This window comes from Antedon bifida, chromosome 5 (assembly GCF_963402885.1).
Source record: "Antedon bifida chromosome 5, ecAntBifi1.1, whole genome shotgun sequence".
NCBI lineage: Eukaryota > Metazoa > Echinodermata > Crinoidea > Comatulida > Antedonidae > Antedon > Antedon bifida.
Window position 1 is genome coordinate 27013058 of NC_136230.1, and position 18055 is coordinate 27031112.

The window sequence follows — 18055 nt, forward strand, 5'->3', positions numbered from 1 at the left end:
ATTTGAACCCAGGATCCTAAAGCTCTGTCTACACAATCAAACTGTATGCGACAAAAAAATGTGATGTGTCCTTATATGGACATGATGATGTCATATCACTACCATATTGGGGTATATCACTACCATATTTGGGCACATCGTACTTTTTTTGTCAAACTAGTTTTATAGTTTAGACAGAGCTTTAGATAGCCTATCATAACCATCAATCTACACTTCACTGAAACCAACCACTCCAAGAGTCTCAACATCACTCACCTATTTTGAAGTTCAAAAATTCTCTGGCAATCATCTTTGTAGCGTTCCTGGTGTTCTGCGATACTAAAGCGGTTTCCCCTCGCAAATTTACTCATTCCTCCTTCACCTGCTTTCGCCTTTTGTGTTGATAATGTACGAACTACATCGATTACCTCCCAACGAGATAACTTTTTAATCTACAAAACAATTAAAAATAATTAAATTGTTATCTAAAATAAAATGGTCTAGGCTGCTGCAACTTTAATCTAAGTTGGTTGGTGGGAGAGTTTGGGCTGTATGGAAGAGCTTCAGTCTAAGGTTTAAGACTCTACACTACACTACCAAACTAGACAAAAAAAGGTGTGCCCAAATATGGTAGTGATATGACATCATCATGTTCATATATGGGCACATCAGTTAAAGTTTGATAGTGTAGACAGAGCTTAAGGGCTGGCTAGGTGAGAGAGGTTTTAGTCCAAGAGCATTAGGGTTTGACCCGGAAATTTCTGGTAACAAGCTAATTTTTTCAGGAAAGGTCGAGAACTATGATTGGAACATCATATTAAAAGTCCTGAAAAATCCTCCTTGTGCTCTCTGAGAAATCCAAGATGGCGTCCAAAATGGCTGCCATTTTAAATTGGTCTATAACTTTGTAACCGCTTGTCGTAGAGTATCGATTTTGGTGTCAAATAGTTCACAATATATACATTCCTATTTACTCTAACAGAAAATTTTGTCAAAAAATGGCCGCTACTACAGTTTCTGGCAGTTTGACCTTTGACCTGGTCTTATCATATCTCGGTAATGGCTTGTCATAGAGAATTAAGATTAGGCCCAAATTGTTCAGAACATGCATATTTTTATTTGGTGTAATGAAATATTTTATCCCAAAATGACCGGAAGTGAGGTTATTGACCTCTTATTGACCTATTCATATCTCTTTACCGTATCTCAAGAAATATTTGTCGTAGAGCATTACTTTTGGTGTCATATTGTTTGGAACATATACATTTCTATTTAGTCTAATACAACAGTTTGCCCTCAAATGCTCGGAAGTAAGTTAATTTATTGAAAACTTAAAGAAAATATCAAGTCAATAACTTACAAAGAATAACTGTCATTGGCTAATCAAAGTTGGTTAAGTAAACAAAAAAATGGGTTATTCCGCAACATTTTATTGGGTAGTTGAAGAGTGTTTTGTTATTTTCAACAATAACCTTGAGGGTAAATTTTACTGTAATAAGGGTATGAACTATACAAGAAAAAACCAAAATAATCATTTATTTAACTTCGATAGAACAAAGAATATCATGGGACACGTTAATTGAAATTCTCATACTAGTTATGGTTGAAAAGTTATTGCTACAAAATGTCACCTATATGTAGATGTCATGAATACATTTTAAATGCGTTATTCGTCTGTAACTCGCATTACAGTACATACGCGAATTAGTGCTTTTGTTGAAATCACGTCGTTATTTTTATTATTTATTATAGAAATTATGATAATTATTTTTGCTCAGAAAAGTAGAAATTTTATGTAATTTAGGAAATGTATAGACTTTATGATACTGTGAGTGTGAGAATGAAATGTTCAGGTCATGTACATTTCGCATGGAAATGCTCAATTGGCAGGGAACACTATGTACATGGCATATATTATACTCTAGATTGTCAAAAACCTAATGTTAAAGACCATTTTATTTGTAAAAATAATGCATTTTGAAACATGAAACCAGGCCATTCCTTGTTTTAAAAGAGAATGCACTATTGAATGTTCTCTAACGTCATAACGTCATAACTTTTGGGCAAACATGCAACAACACCCATACAGATGAACATGATGATAATGATGTGAAAGAAGCAACAAACACCAAGATGTTGAAGATGCAACATCAGATGATGAATGACTGTAACAGAATGCTGCTGATCAATGTTGAAGTGATTTAAAGACCCTTATTTTGCATATTTTCAATATTTAATAAATCATATATAGGGCATATGGTGATACTTTTTTCATCTTTAAACAGTTAAATATGTAACTGGGGGACTATAGCTCAAATGGTAGAGCTCTCACTTAGCATGTGAGAGGTACCGGGATCATTGCCCGGGTATTCCAATCTATTTTTCATAGATTTCAGCAAGGACCAAATAAAATCTGAATCTGGAAAAGAAAGTCTATGCATGCCGAGTAAAGAGCGTTTGACGTGAAATACCTAGGGTATATTCTCTTTTTATCATAAATAAGCCATACAACGAACATTTAAAGCAAAATATGTTTCAAAATGCATTATTTTTACAAAGTCAACAAGGCCATATACATGGCTGCAGTCGCGTGCGTAAATTTTAGTTATTGTTTACTGACCGACCGACCGACCAACCGACCAACTGACCGAAATTGATGAAAATGTTTAAAAATGTTCACATTTTTAAAAACATTTCCTCCAAGTATTAAATAATATCCAATGTCAAAATAACGAAAAAATATGAATATGAGTTAGTGTTTACAAACTGACCGAATAACCGAAATTGCTGAAAATGTAAAAAAATTTGTAAAAACATTTATATTTGCCTACAAGTATTAATATCCAGTGTCAAAATAACGAAAAAATATGAATATGAGTTAGTGTTTACCGACTGACCAACCGACCGAAATTGCTGAAAAAGTTAAAAAATGTTGAAAAATGTTTAAAAACATTTATATTTGCTTACAAGTATTAATATCCAGTGTCAAAATAACGAAAAAATATGAATATGAGTTAGTGTTTACCGACTGACCAACCGACCGAAATTGCTGAAAAAGTTAAAAAATGTTTAAAAACATTTATATTTGCCTACAAGTATTAATATCCAGTGTCAAAATAACGAAAAAATATGAATATGAGTTAGTGTTTACCGACTGACCAACCGACCGAAATTGCTGAAAAAGTTAAAAAATGTTGAAAAATGTTTAAAAACATTTATATTTGCCTACAAGTATTAATATCCAGTGTCAAAATAACGAAAAAATATGAATATGAGTTAGTGTTTACCGACTGACCAACCGACCGAAATTGCTGAAAAAGTTAAAAAATGTTGAAAAATGTTTAAAAACATATATATATGCCTACAAGTATTAATATCCAGTGTCAAAATAACGACAAAATATGAATATGAGTTAGTGTTTACCGACCGACATAGTGAGCAATAGAGTCGCGTTTGCACGCAACTCAAAATTGCATATAAATGGTCGGATATGTGCTGTGTACATAGGTATTTGCCAATTGTCTTTTGTTTACTTAACCAACTTTGATTAGCCACTGACAGTTATTCTTTGTAATTTATTGACTTTATATTTTCTTTTTGTAACAATTCACTTTACCTGATGATGTGCTATGCCCAAAACATGTTTTAAGGCAGAGTTAAAACTTTGATTCAGATTTTTTCTACAGTATTCATATCCTCTGCCTATGTAGCTCTTTGATTTTTTAAGTTTTCAATAAATTAACTTACTTCCGAGCATTTGAGGGCAAACTGTTGTATTAGACTAAATAGAAATGTATATGTTCCAAACAATATGACACCAAAAGTAATGCTCTACGACAAATATTTCTTGAGATACGGTAAAGAGATATAAATAGGTCAATAAGAGGTCAATAACCTCACTTCCGGTCATTTTGGGATAAAATATTTCATTACACCAAATAAAAATATGCATGTTCTGAACAATTTGGGCCTAATCTTAATTCTCTATGACAAGCCATTACCGAGATATGATAAGACCAGGTCAAAGGTCAAACTGCCAGAAACTGTAGTAGCGGCCATTTTTTGACAAAATTTTCTGTTAGAGCAAATAGGAATGTATATATTGTGAACTATTTGACACCAAAATCGATACTCTACGACAAGCGGTTACAAAGTTATAGACCAATTTAAAATGGCAGCCATTTTGGACGCCATCTTGGATTTCTCAGAGAGCACAAGGAGGATTTTTCAGGACTTTTAATATGATGTTCCAATCATAGTTCTCGACCTTTCCTGAAAAAATTAGCTTGTTACCAGAAATTTCCGGGTCTGCCTATACTTATGAACTAATGCTCTTGGACTTATTTAGGCTGTATGGACAAGCTTCAGTCTAGGGTTTAAGGCTTGGCTAGGTGCTAGAAGAGTCAAGGAGGATTTAAATACTTTACCTCTTCCTCTGCAACACCAAATTTCCTTAGTAGTTGTTTAGCACTTTTTAAATTCAGCCTTCTTAAATCAGCATCTGTTCCAGTAACAAGTTTCTTCTCTGGTTGAGGTGACTGCTGATTGTCCTGTGAATACAAAGATTTTTCATAAACAAAAAAGAAATTCAATTTAAAACAAAAAGTTATTATTTATTTATTTATATTGGGCGACCTCTTCAGTCAAAAACTGGTTTTTATTATCAGTGGCTGTGATGTACCAGGATTACCGGGGTAACTCCACCCGACTGTGCAAGGTTCTTTTAAAGTGCACATAAGCTAGATGTGTTCACTGGACCTACAGTTTATAGTCCTTATCCGAGAAGTTTTTGGTGGTTTCTAGGTCCAGCCAATGCATTAATTGACCTGGCCTGACCTTGTTCCTTGGTCGTTTTAAATCGAAAGCTCACTACAGATGAAAATAATGAAGAGATAGCATAAACTAACCTTTTGCTGCGTTGGTTTGTTAGGAACCTTCACGTATGAGAATCCTTCTCCACAACCTGTAGGATCAGCAGTACCTGTAACCTGCAGCAGACATTTGCCTTTCATGGCTGAGATGAACGCTCGGGTTGTATTCCATGGTGCTGTTTTTACCTATCAATGTCAAACAATTGAAGTCTAAATGTTAAGCTTTACAAAGGGATACCAGTGAAACTAAAAAATCAAGGGGAGGAACTATGCAATATAAAGCTTAAGATATGTTAGACCCAAGCCTGTCAGGAGGAAGATTAGCATTCCAAGACCACAAAGCTGAGCAACTGTATGTCAGAACTCCATAAACATATACATCTATTAAGCACTGTCTACACTATCAAACTTTATGGGACAAACAAATTTGATGTGCCCATATATGGACATGATGTCATATCACTACCATATTTGGACATATCACTACCCTATTTGGGCACATCACACTAGTTTGAGAGTGTATAGAGAGCATACATATAATACATTAGCTGTACACTGCTTTTACAAGCACACAGAAAGTATTTTAATTTGGGAGAACATACATCCCAAGTTTAATACACTTGAACTCCTCCAAGATAACACAAACACATTGTTTACCTCATCATCTATCTTAGCACTGTCATCTTCATTATCATCTTCTGGAGCGAAGAACGACTTCTCACCATAACCCGCATCCTAAAATAAGAAAATGCAAAAAACTAAGAATAAATTACATCTTTACTACTACATTTTGAAAAAATGGGTTCAATCTATGTAATCCTGTACCATAAAATGTTCTTGCATGATACTAACTTTAAGCCTTTGTTCTGCAGCCAACATTGAGTAGTAAGCGCAGCATTGCTCAGGGGTCACCAGAGCCCGCATCTCCTCTTCTGTCGGCAGCCGGAAATCTGGCTTCAACACCCACCAGTTGGAGTCCATTCCTAATAAGGTGACAGAACAACTCCAGATAAAAATACAATATTATAATATCAAAAGTTTACAGTTCACTATAAAAGCAGGACATCCTTTGTTGGATTTCAAAAGTGTCCCCTTAATAGAGATTCTACTGTAGTATGCTAGTCAAATTAGGATGATGATGTCATCCTAACTGGTTCTTTTGAAATCTGCACATTAAGAGAACCCTTTGTTTTGGATCCCAAAGGTGTCCCTTTAATAGAGGTTCTACTGTAGTATGCTAGTCAAATTAGGATGATGATGTCATCCTAACTGGTTCTTTTGAAATCTGCACATTAAGAGAACCCTTTGTTTTGGATCCCAAAGGTGTCCCCTTAATAGAGGTTCTACTGTAGTATGCTAGTAAAATTAGGATGATGATGTCATCCTAACTGGTTCTTTTGAAATCTGCACATTAAGAGAACCCTTTGTTTTGGATCCCAAAGGTGTCCCCTTAATAGAGGTTTTACTGTAGTGTGCTAGTAAAATTAGGAAGATGATGTCATCCTATGTGTTCTTTTGAAATCTGCACATTAAGAGAACCCTTTGTTTTGGATCTCAAAGGTGTCCCTTTAATAGAGGTTCTACTATAGTATGCTAGTCAAATTAGGAAGATGATGTCATCCTAACTGGTTCTTTTGAAATCTGCACATTAAGAGAACCTTTTGTTTTGGATCTCAAAGGTGTCCCTTTAATAGAGGTTTTACTGTAGTATGCTAGTCAAATTAGGAAGATGATGTCATCCTCTGTGTTCTTTTAAAATCTGCACATTAAGAGAACCCTTTGTTTTGGATCCCAAAGGTGTCCCCTTTAATAGAGGTTCTACTATAGTATGCTAGTAAAATTAGGACGATGATGTCATCCTAATGTGTTCTTTTAAAATCTTACACCTCCATTAATCCCTTAGTAGAGGTTCTACTATAGTATGTTAGTAGAGCTAGAGAGATGTGTGATTTCATGCTAACCTGTTCTTTTGAAATCTGCACAGAGCTTCAACCTTTTCCTGATGCTGCTCTCAGAATGTGTTGGAAACGCCTTTTTAATATCTTCCATCTTAATTCGCTTGATCTTATCTTTACTCTTGTAAAACAGTCGATATATAAACACCTGAAAAAGAAATCAATAGCTGCTTCACTAAACTTAAGCCCTGTCTACACTATCAAACTTTATGTGACAAAAACATGTGATGTGCCCATATATGGATATGATGATGTCATAATTACTACCATGTTTGAAAAAGGTGTTGTCTGCATATAGTAAGGAGTGTTAAGCTTTCCAACTCGATATTTGTGTCTAAATGGATTAAAAATGGTACCTAACTGTTTTTAATTCAGCAACTCAAGAATAACAAAGTAAGCCAATAAAATCAATTTTGGCACAAATATCGAGCTGGAGCTAGTTACCCTATATATTCGACTGTGCTAATACCAAGATACAGTAATAAGTATAAAGAAATAAAAGCTATAAACAAAAAATAAAAAACTACCTGAAGAAAATCTCTGATATGGTTGTTGGCCTTCTTTGAGTTTGGTCCCGGCACTTCCATCAGCGGACATTGTTGACCAATTGTAAATATTGTTGTCAGGTTGCGAATGAAATACTTCTGCCTCGTTCTGATCACAAGAAAGTCGTTAGTAGGCATTTTGTGCTTGTAAACAGGGGCACGAAACAGGTTGTTCTCCAACGCTGGAAGGGTAGTGCCAAGAGGGATGTTGCCTAAGAATGGCGAAGTGTGTACAAAGGTCGTCTCTCCATATTCGTAAGATGGGGGTTTGGCATCAGTTCCAGGTTTCTGAAAAGTAAATAAAATAAAAATTTTTTTTTAAAGCCCCCTTCCCTACGTTTTTTAGATCTAATTTAAGATCACAAACTATATTTAATGTAAAAGTAATACTATATGGTCCTATTGCGATAACTTTTTTCGTCTTTAAACGGTTAAAATGTGAAAAATAAGTCTATTCTAATAATTATAGCGGCCCGCTATAAATCCCAAAATGCATTGCGCGCGGATTGATATTTTTGTTTTTCACCTGTAATTCGCCCACTTTTCGATCGATCGTGAGGCCAAAACAAATGGAAGACTCCTAACTTTTCAGCGAAAATACCGGGTTTTCCCCAATTTGTATCAACGGAGTCTGGCAAAAATAGAAAGACAATTAATGCAGCAACTATACAACGTCAGGCTAGGTATATAGCTAGCGTACGATGTTCGTACGTTACCGATGTTTACCAGCTAGGCCTACAAAACTAAGCCTAGCTAGGCTAGGCCTAAGACCGTCCACGAGAGGTCGATCGCCACGAGCTACTTAGGTAGTGCATTGTTTCTCACTTTTTATCATAATTTACCATAAAACGTACATTTAAGACAAGGAATGACATGGTTTAATGTTTTTAAAGTGATATATATGTATTATTTTCCAAAAAACGTCCAAAATTGCAGGGAAGGGGTCTTTAATATTATCCATTTTATTATTCACTTTGATCAATAAAAACATTTACCTGCAAAAAAAATGTAATTTAAAACAAAAACATATTTAAATTGTCTGTCAGACAATGGTTTTTGCTTAAAATTAACCATTTATTTTGTCTTTTTATAAGTGAAATATTTTTTTTACAGAAGTGAATAGCTTTATTAAAACTGTAAAATGGCCTATTTAAAGTCTGATTTTATTATCTTCATTTTTCATGTTTTTGTGAGAAAATACATCTTTAATTAAAATTCTAAAAAGATATTTATAAAAATGTTGATAGAAAAAAGAAGCTAACTGATACGTACCCTTTTATAATAATTAAGAAGTCGTGTTGCCATTCCAACCTGTAATATTTGAGGTGGGTATTCTTCGCAAAACTCGGTAATAACTACGTCACCATCCATGCCAGATAAATCTTCAGGTTTACGCATGAAAAACATACCGCCCCCTCCTGACGCAACTCGCTCCTGTTCTCTTTGCTGAAATTTTAAAAGAGTAAAAGAGAATTAATAAATAGACAACTTTAATGAAGAGGACATATCTATTAGGGGATCAAACTTTATTAAAGGGACACACCTATTAGGGGGAGCAAACTCTATTCAGGGGACACACCTATTAAGGGGATCAAATTTTATTCAGGGGACACACCTACTAGGGGACCAAACTCTATTCAGGGGACACACCTATTAGGGGATCAAACTCTATTCAGGGGACACACACTCTATTCGGGGGACACACCTATAAAGGGTGTAGTGTATATACATTTTTTTTTATTGAATGTTTATTATTGGTGGTCCCTTTTACAAGCCTTAGAGAACAGGGACCACCAATTATATATTTTAAACTACTATATTTCATAAATAAAAAGCAATAAATATGTTTGCAATTTGTAAACTTGTAATTCCTTATTACTCCACGTACCTTGGCTTTCAGCTTAATTCTTCTGGCCAATGGCCAAACTTCATGGGAACCTGGATTTGCAAGTGGACCGTGCGAAAACTTCTTTAAGATAGGACGATGAAAGTGGCGCAGTTTAAACGGTCCTAGATGTGTCGGGAAGAATGGCTGCCGCAGTTCTACTGCTGGAGTTGAATGCTTTGTTGTAAAAGATAAAACAATTAGAAAATAAATTTGTATTATAAAATATTTGAATCATAATAATAAGAGAAATTCTGCCTTTTAAAAACAATTTTTTTTTAGTCCAAACTTAGCCTACCTGTAGGTTTCCGGCCATACTTGCTCTTAATTTATTTTCTCCCATATTTTTAGGATAATAATATTCATCATTTGAGATGTTGTATGGATCTGTTCCTTCATCCTCGTCCATTGGTAAATCCTTAATAAAAAAAACACAATATTTTTAAGCTAGTTAAACAGCACAATACTTATACTTATGTGGATAACCTCTATTATATAGACTGTTATTTTAAAATAATATTTAGGTAAGGCGAAATAATTGATATATAAGTACTAATAATAAATAAATTATTTTTTAATATTTAATTTTTTTTTTTATATTTAAATTTAATATTTTTTAATACTGTATTTAATTTTCTTTTAATATTAAATTTTTTTTTTAACATTTAATTTTAATTTTTCCTGAGGATTCGTAATGATCAGCTTTGGCAGAAAGGGCCATTCCATTAACCATTGTTAAAATAAATTGAAATCCCTGACTATTTTCACCAATGAGACCCATTTACACACCTCGTCATCATCGTCCCTGGTGACTCCGGCTTTCTTGAGCAAGACCTGGGACCGTCTGGGTTCCTTCTTTTCCTTAGTAGGAGAAAGGGTTTGACTTGGGTTCTTATCCTTGGGAATACCCAATAGAATGTTTTCGTCATTCGGATCCAACAACAATGGCTTTGGATACGGAATCTTGTCCATATTCTGAAATATAAAAGACAAATTGTTTATATAGAACTTATAACTCATAATTTATAATGTATGGTTGAGTGCAGTTTTATTTTCTTATTGAGTAATGGTTCCCCAATTAAATATTCCAAATGTGCAACATTTTTTTTTGCATTTGATTAATATTTAAATAATAATAAAATAACAAACCTCCGGATCCCATATAATATCATCTTCCCATCTTCCATAAATAAGGTTTTCATTCTCGATGGGAAATATTGAATTCCAATTTTGAGTGATGCTCTTAGAGACCGAAGCTGCAACAAAATAAAAATATACAATTAATTTATAAGGAGTCTGTGAGAATGAGAAAAAGCTGTCTAAACCAAGATTTGAACCCGGTGCTATGTACATATTTTCTGTGGTAACTGTTAAGGGGTGTGGAACTGACTGCTACAATCAAGGCAATCTAACATGGGATTTATCTGTGGCTGTGACACTCCACTAAATATATTATATTTTTCTATTTTGTTATTAAAAAAAGGACAAGGATAATTAATAATTGTAAACACTGACATGTAAACACGCACATCAAAATAATATTTGTTTACCTGCGTCATGTTGTTGCGAGTTTTTGCTTCCTTTAGATGATGATATTGGTGTTGGAGTCATGTTACCAAAACCTCCTTGCACATTAAAAGCAGTCGACTCCAAGTGGTTAATATGCTTCTCCCCTGAGTTGAAAAAAAAAACAAAATGTCCAATTAATACTGTGAAATTAACTTTAAAATCGTGGTCCTCTTACAACAGTAATTAAATATTTGTCTCCAAAATTAAAAAATATATCTGGGGATAGATTTTATTTGATAGTAGGAGGAACACAAAAGAGCTCATGGAACATCTAGGTCTGAGTAAAACTGTAGTGTATTATGAGATGGTTGGGACATATTCTAAGAAAGATGAAGATGAGCCAGTAAAGAGAGCTTGGCATTTAGAAGTTGAAGGTAAAAGAGAAAGAAGACAACCAAAGGTGGAAAGATATGGTAAAGAAAGCAGGAAAGAATTTTCATGAATACCTAAATCCACTTTTGATATATGAATCATAGGCTTAAAATAGTTTTAAAATACCTTTTTCTTGGTGGTATTGAAATGCAGTTCGGTGTGCAAGAGTCGGTAACCAGCCTGCTTGGTTTGCAGCCTGTGTGTTTTTCAACACCTTGTCTTTGACATCATCAGCGTTCCATATGATATCATTCTCCCATTGTTGTTGATTGACCATTTCAAAACACTCTTGTGCAGCCTCCGGGATCACAACTAAATTCTCCTGTTGTTCTGAATCGGTCTCTTCCTTCTCTTTATTTTCCTTTTATAAAAAAAAAGGTAAATTAGATTTAAAAATAAATGTCAAATAATGAAATCAAATAAAAACAAACAGTTAACCATGACCAATAATGTCAAAATGTATGATTCGAACCAGTCAAAAAAATACCAGATGTGACAAATGATATGTAAGTTACAATGAAAATAACTACCAAATATGGTAGTGATGTCTCCAAATATGGTAGTAATATGACCAACTATGGTAGTGATATGACATCATGTCTATATATGGGCACAGCACATTTTTTTGTCACATAAAGTTTGATAGTGTAGACAAAGATTTACTTACAGATTTTAACTTGAATCCATAATCAAAGCCCTCACCATCTTCAGGCACATCTAGCATGTCATACCAGTACTGGGCAGGTCCGTATCGCCAGGGCGCGACCTTCGGACGGTTTTCTTTTTGATTCTCAGAGTCAGAATCAGCATCTTCTCGATGTGTCTCAACAGGTGCCATCATAGTTATCTAACAAATATAATTGTTGACATTTAAACTTATTTCATAATAATGGTAGACATATCTAAGTACATGCAAACATTTAAGGCTAAACTCCCACTAATAGGGACCCTGTACACTTTACCAAAAAAAAAAAACACCCAGTGTTCAAATGGCTAAAAAAAATGTTAGTCGTTTTTTGGTTTCTGATTTTGAAAGTTATCTGTAGTTTAAAGCAAAATTGTTACCTCATCGTCTGACATGCATTGTTCAGGTGGCGGTGTTGGAGCATAGTTAAAATCAAAACCGCTTTTCTTATTCGGACTCAAAACCTCCGAACCCTCTGCTGGACGCTTCTTTTTTCGCCTTTTCTTGGCACCTCGCCATAGCTGTGGAAGTGCATTTGTGTTTTTGGTCTCAAATAAACGGTAGAACCGTAGAACCTTATAAAAAATAAAAGTAGGGTTAGCTATAAAGAAATTTTAAATTAAAGACTATAAAAAAATATGGATTATACTTTATGATTACTAAAGAAACACTTCTGAGCCTCTAAGTATGAAAAGAGACCTACATTAAATAGTATGTATGTCCTTCAGATTAAATTAAACTAGGCCACCTCTGGGCTAGTGACTCGTTTTTTTAAAATGTATGGTAAGTTGAGGTTACGCATGATGTTTGTTACAACTAAAGTTCCCTCATTTTATGGAAATTGGAGGAACTCCATTCAGAGTTTTAATAACATAATTCATGACAATTGTATTAGTCTAATTAAAACCATAGATAAATGAACAAATTGGTGCAAATTTATATATTAGGTTGCTTTTGTGGAAGATACTATTGTTCATTACCTGGTGAATTTTTGTTTTTTGTTTTGAATGTTTTGTATATGGATGAAATAAATGAATGAATAAATGAAAGCAAATAATGTTATAAAATCAACATACCTTCCCAGGCTTGAATTCTGGGAAGAGTTCAGTAACATGTGGCATTTTACGTTTCACAGTTGTCTTGGAATCACCTTTTTTCTTTCCAAGTTTACTAGAATCCACCACGCCAGAAACATCAGTCTTTACATCACCAGTACTGCCATTAGCGTCATTCAAGTCTTGATCAGAGGTTTTTGAAGAATCGCTGCCAGAACTCTTTGTAACAGGAACTACTGATGGTAAAATGATACTTGATCCTAAGTCAACTGGAGAGGTCTTACTGCCTCCTGGTTCCTCTATTGGATGTCGGATGCTGTCAAGTTCTGCTTGAAGCTCTGCAACATCCACTTCCATGGACTCCTTGTTGATGTCTGACGGTTGAGAGGGTGGTGGCATCAGATTGGTGTCTTTTGAAATATCTTCTTCCTCATCTTCATCATAGTTGTCATCATCATCATCTGAAAGGTAATTCTTGTTAGCGCCAAGGGTTCATGATTAATTTCTTTAATCAAAGACTGGTCTCCCAGAGAACCCAGTTATGACGTGTGGCTGTGTTTGACAGTACACCGGGGTAGCCCCCCTACTCGTCTTGAAAGATGTACTAGGTACTTTAAAGTGCAGATGAGCTAGATGTGTACACTGGACCTACCAACACTAGAACTAGGAGCAAGTCAGCTTTGAACACTACCGATATTATTGGCTCTTTAAATACGGTAAACTACCTTAACCGCTCGACCATTTGACTATCTCTCTTAGAGTTTAAATATATTTTAAAATACTGTACTTGCCTTTTTTTGGGGCGATGTATGTACCCATGTGTACATAAGGAGTCTCATCATCGGCCACTTCAGTTATGTCGGAATAGTCCACTGCACTGCTTGCCACACTATCATCATCTGAAGCAAGACAACAACATGCATATCATATGATTACAGAATAATATAAAGAGGAAGTCTCCATTCAATGCCTCCAAATAGAGACCACTGGGTTAGATGAAAATAAATATAGATAATCACTACTGAATTAAGTGATTCTAATAATAGACCAAACTGATTCCAAAATGAGTCTACCCATGACTGAAATGAGGTTTTTATTTAAAAATTTGTCATAATTTAAAATCATTCGACAGTAAAATAATTTCTGAAAAGCATACCATCTTCTTTATCTCCATCATAGTCATCGTCTACATTTGATCCTTCCTGCTGTGTCCGTGTTATAGACTGGGCTAGAGTACCTAAGCCACTTAGACTTCCAAGGGCTCCGATGTGTCGTACTGATTCCTGAAATAAAACATATCACAATATGCGTCACAATCACTGTATGTAATTTACGAATAAAATAACTTCCGATTCTACATAATTGCATAATAAGTTTAAATTCGTCCCAGAATGCACTGGCACTCTTCAGTCAGACAAACGTTTGCTTGAAATCTCGATCTACTGTAAGAGTCAATACTCATATTTTATGTTTGTTTATTACCTGATCAAAAATATCCGATTCTAACTGTCCTTTTTTGTCAATATTTCCAAAAAGAAAGCTAGTGAGGGCAGCATTTGGTTCCTCTTCACCGTCTGATCCCGAACTTTCATCTCGTGCCTCTCGGTCCATGATGCAGCTGTACCTTGGAACCACACCAGAGCAGGCTATTTATCTATAGCAATAGAAACAATTACATTGAGAGCACAATCAACCAAGCCAGCACCTAGCCTACGGAAATTTAATTTATGCACACAGTACAGTTGAAAGTTCCTTTTATTTTTTAATTCTTGTTTAGTTATGCCAACGAAAGTCACTTTCCAAATTAACACACATGTCAACTCTAACATTAACAAATAAAATGACTTAATGCAAACACCGAAAATACTGTGCAAATGCTAGCGCCCAAATGCTTTTAGGCTAGGCCTAGATCGTAAACTGCTTTCACCAACCAAGCGACTCTTCTGTCGAGCGACATCATCATGCTTGAGCCGCCTTCTTCTTGAGACCTAGCTAGAGATTGGAATTGTCTTTATTTAGTTCTATCTAGGTCAGGTCTACACATTTTCTTTATGCTTTAGATTTATTGTAATCCCAGAGCTCAATTAGACTAATTTATAGCATTTCAAAAGTAAGATTGTTAATATTAGATCATTATTTTACCAGTTATTCAGAGAGACTTTGCATGCTAGGCCTACATCTTTTTCTTGTTTTCTTCTTGAATTGATTGGTGGCGCTGTATACATGTGAATATGGAAGGCAATTTCTGCAAAAATATACTTGACTTGCAGTAAACAAAAATGTTATAAAATACTTCAGCGTTACTTTGAATCATTGTTACATTTATTATCAAAACACGTAATAAAACAATACACTTCTTGTATTTACATTAGTATATCAACACTACATTAAATATAAGTACTGTAAATGCCTAGAATGCTGTTTATGTGTTGGTCATCGACTGACTGCAAACCGGTGGTGTGCATTCCATTTTCCTGCTCGGCGGCGGTCCATACTGAACTGTTGTTCATATTGATAGCGAACTGCTTGATACGTTGAGCAAAGATAGTATAGTATAGTAAGACTATCTTTGCGTTAATTCATTGGTTTATAAGTAACGTTGTACTCCCAACATTTATTGGTAAACACTGCACTGCTTCTCCACCAAACGAACATGATAATATTGGATTCATGACCAATACAATTATAAGAAATGATACAAGTTAAGTTCATTCATTTATGACTACTTCTTCCAATTTATAAACTTCTATTTTACTTGATGCAGTGTTTATCTTTGATTTCTGAACGTAACCGTGGAGAGCACGAATGGCAAACAGAATGAGTGTAGCTGCTGTAATGCTAAACATAAAGAGAAAAGAATAAAACAATTATTATCAGTCAGAATAATTATACGAAGATAATGATGTAAAGCTCTGTCTATATACACTATCAAATTTTATGTGACAAAAAATGTGATGTGTCCATGGAAATGATGATGTCATATCACTACCATATTTAGGTATATCACTACCATATTTGGGCACATCACGCTTTCTTTGTCAAACAGTTTGATAGTGTAGAGCTTTAGACAAAATCGGATGGCATGTGAGCATAAGCATGTCATTCTAACATTCATTTGACTACGGTATATGTGTTATATATCCATTATAAACACTATTAAAGACTGCCGCGGTCCAATCGTTACCGCTGTTCTGTAGGCAGCGAGATAGTAGTAAAACAAATAAATAAAAATAAAACATGTTTTAGTATACAATACCTTCCTAATACAATTAAACATATCCAGAGTGCATCCATAGTGTAGGCCCTGTGTCAAATGTTCCAGGGGACGGACGCCTATATAATGTCCCAAACAAATCTGAACTTTGAACGATTGTCAACAAAACAGTAGATAAAGATATCAATAAATCAGAGAGAGAGTGGAGTTATTTACTACACAAATCAAATACATCAGGAGTCGGTCAAGGCTAAAGATTTTAGACAAGGCTCATTTAAAAAACAAAACAATAATCAAAATAGGTAGCCAGCTACGCTTCGTATTGACAAAGTCATGCTGGCATCAGTAGTTAGCTTTCTTTGCCAACGTTGGGTTTTTCGTAAAAGTTTTCCTTTATGACATTTGGTTTTTCGCAAAGTTTTCTTTTCTGACATCTGGTTTTTCGCAAAGTTTTCTTTGTTCACTTCTGGTTTTTCACAAACTGTTGGCATTGTGGCTTTGCTGACATCGGTTTTCTTTCTATTTATTTTCTTTACTGACATCAGGCTTCTTTCGGAAAGTTTTCTTTACTCCAGACAATTGGTTTTGGAAAGTTTTCTTTACTGAGATCGTTTTTAAAGAACCGTTTTTTGTTGTTTTTTTTTTGCCGACATAGGTTTTTCTGAAACTTTTCTTTTTTGTTCTTTTTTAAACCGTTTTTTTTTCGGGAGTTTTGTCTACTGACATTGGAGTTTTGTTTGGGGTTTTTTTTTTTAGTTTTCTTTACATGCCATTTGGGTTTATTTTCGAAAAAAAATGTTCATTACTAATCGGGGTTTTTTCCGAAAAGTCTTTCTTTACTACGTCGTTTTTTTTAAGTCGTCATTAGGTCTATTTGCGAAGTTTTCATTACTACATCGGTTAGGGTAACCCTTTTCCTTTTTGGTAAATTTTCTTAATAAGTCATTTTTTGAATTGTTTTCTTTCACTAACTGTACAGTTTGTTGACACCGGTAGATTCCTACTAACAAACACAATACAGAAAACAACCAAGTTTACAAGCGCTTCTTGCATTTTTTATTAATATACCTTTATTCCAGTATACATACAGTGCACGTGTATTACGTCATCTAACAAGCGCGCTCCCTCATTTTAAACACTGCCACAGAATCGCGCTCAACATGGTAAATTCATAAAATATAAGTTATTAACATGTTATTTTATTCAAGCTAAGGAGTATAAATACACAATTAACCGTTCTAGACACCTCTGAACATTGTGTTAAAAAACGCACACATCACGGTAAAAAAAAATTTAATTTAAATTTAATTTTAATTTAATTAAATACAGTATACTTTGAATAGTCAAAAAGAAAGAAACTCGCATCAGGGAAGAAATTGTACACTTCCTTACTCACATTAAAATTATTCCAAAATAACTGCATAAATAAATTAACTTTTGGTCTGTATACTTGGTACAAACAACAAAAGATGATTTTAGAATTTGACTACATGATTCTGTTAACAACAAAATAAATAACAAAATAAACAACTTTATGAATATTAAAACAATTTAAAAAGTATTACTTCCCTCCAACATTAAAACAAATTTGGAAAAAAAAATTAATAGACGATTGTTTAGAAAATATAATTTATATCTTTTTAAAAACGTAATTACTGTAAAACCATACATAAATATGTTTGATAATCAATAAGCGAATCGGCTAAGACAAAGAAAAAAATGGGAAAAAATCAAAACTTTTGCCGTTATATCACTGACGATGTGAGATATCAAAAATTTAAAAAAAACATATATTATTAACAGTTAATTAAGAGAATATAAATTAATTGAATATTATTTATCCATATTATTTACATAACATTCTGCCAATATATAAACTAAAACATTGCAAAGTTTACACATGTTGTTTAATAAATATATCGGTG

General features: G+C 34.1%; 1 protein-coding gene across 2 annotated transcripts in view; it reads right to left on the reverse strand.

Annotated features, from left to right (window-relative positions):
- Positions 1 to 15088, reverse strand: part of LOC144842759 (transcription initiation factor TFIID subunit 1-like) — a 31489-nt gene extending 16401 nt beyond the window's left edge. The window contains exons 1-21 of one of the 2 annotated variants that reach the window (XM_078699281.1): positions 15059 to 15088; positions 14399 to 14570; positions 14073 to 14199; positions 13708 to 13815; positions 12938 to 13377; positions 12242 to 12436; positions 11844 to 12023; positions 11303 to 11537; positions 10786 to 10908; positions 10385 to 10491; positions 10025 to 10210; positions 9534 to 9653; positions 9239 to 9412; positions 8623 to 8796; positions 7333 to 7638; positions 6812 to 6953; positions 5703 to 5833; positions 5508 to 5585; positions 4887 to 5036; positions 4407 to 4529; positions 256 to 431 (exon numbers count right to left, since the gene is read on the reverse strand). In XM_078699281.1, the coding sequence (XP_078555407.1) occupies positions 256 to 431; positions 4407 to 4529; positions 4887 to 5036; positions 5508 to 5585; positions 5703 to 5833; positions 6812 to 6953; positions 7333 to 7638; positions 8623 to 8796; positions 9239 to 9412; positions 9534 to 9653; positions 10025 to 10210; positions 10385 to 10491; positions 10786 to 10908; positions 11303 to 11537; positions 11844 to 12023; positions 12242 to 12436; positions 12938 to 13377; positions 13708 to 13815; positions 14073 to 14199; positions 14399 to 14527 (3404 nt within the window). In that variant the 5' untranslated portion in view covers positions 14528 to 14570; positions 15059 to 15088. The remainder of the gene's footprint in view (positions 1 to 255; positions 432 to 4406; positions 4530 to 4886; positions 5037 to 5507; positions 5586 to 5702; positions 5834 to 6811; positions 6954 to 7332; positions 7639 to 8622; positions 8797 to 9238; positions 9413 to 9533; positions 9654 to 10024; positions 10211 to 10384; positions 10492 to 10785; positions 10909 to 11302; positions 11538 to 11843; positions 12024 to 12241; positions 12437 to 12937; positions 13378 to 13707; positions 13816 to 14072; positions 14200 to 14398; positions 14571 to 15058) is intronic. The other variant, XM_078699280.1, reaches the window with a different exon arrangement.
- Positions 15089 to 18055: the final 2967 nt, after the last annotated feature.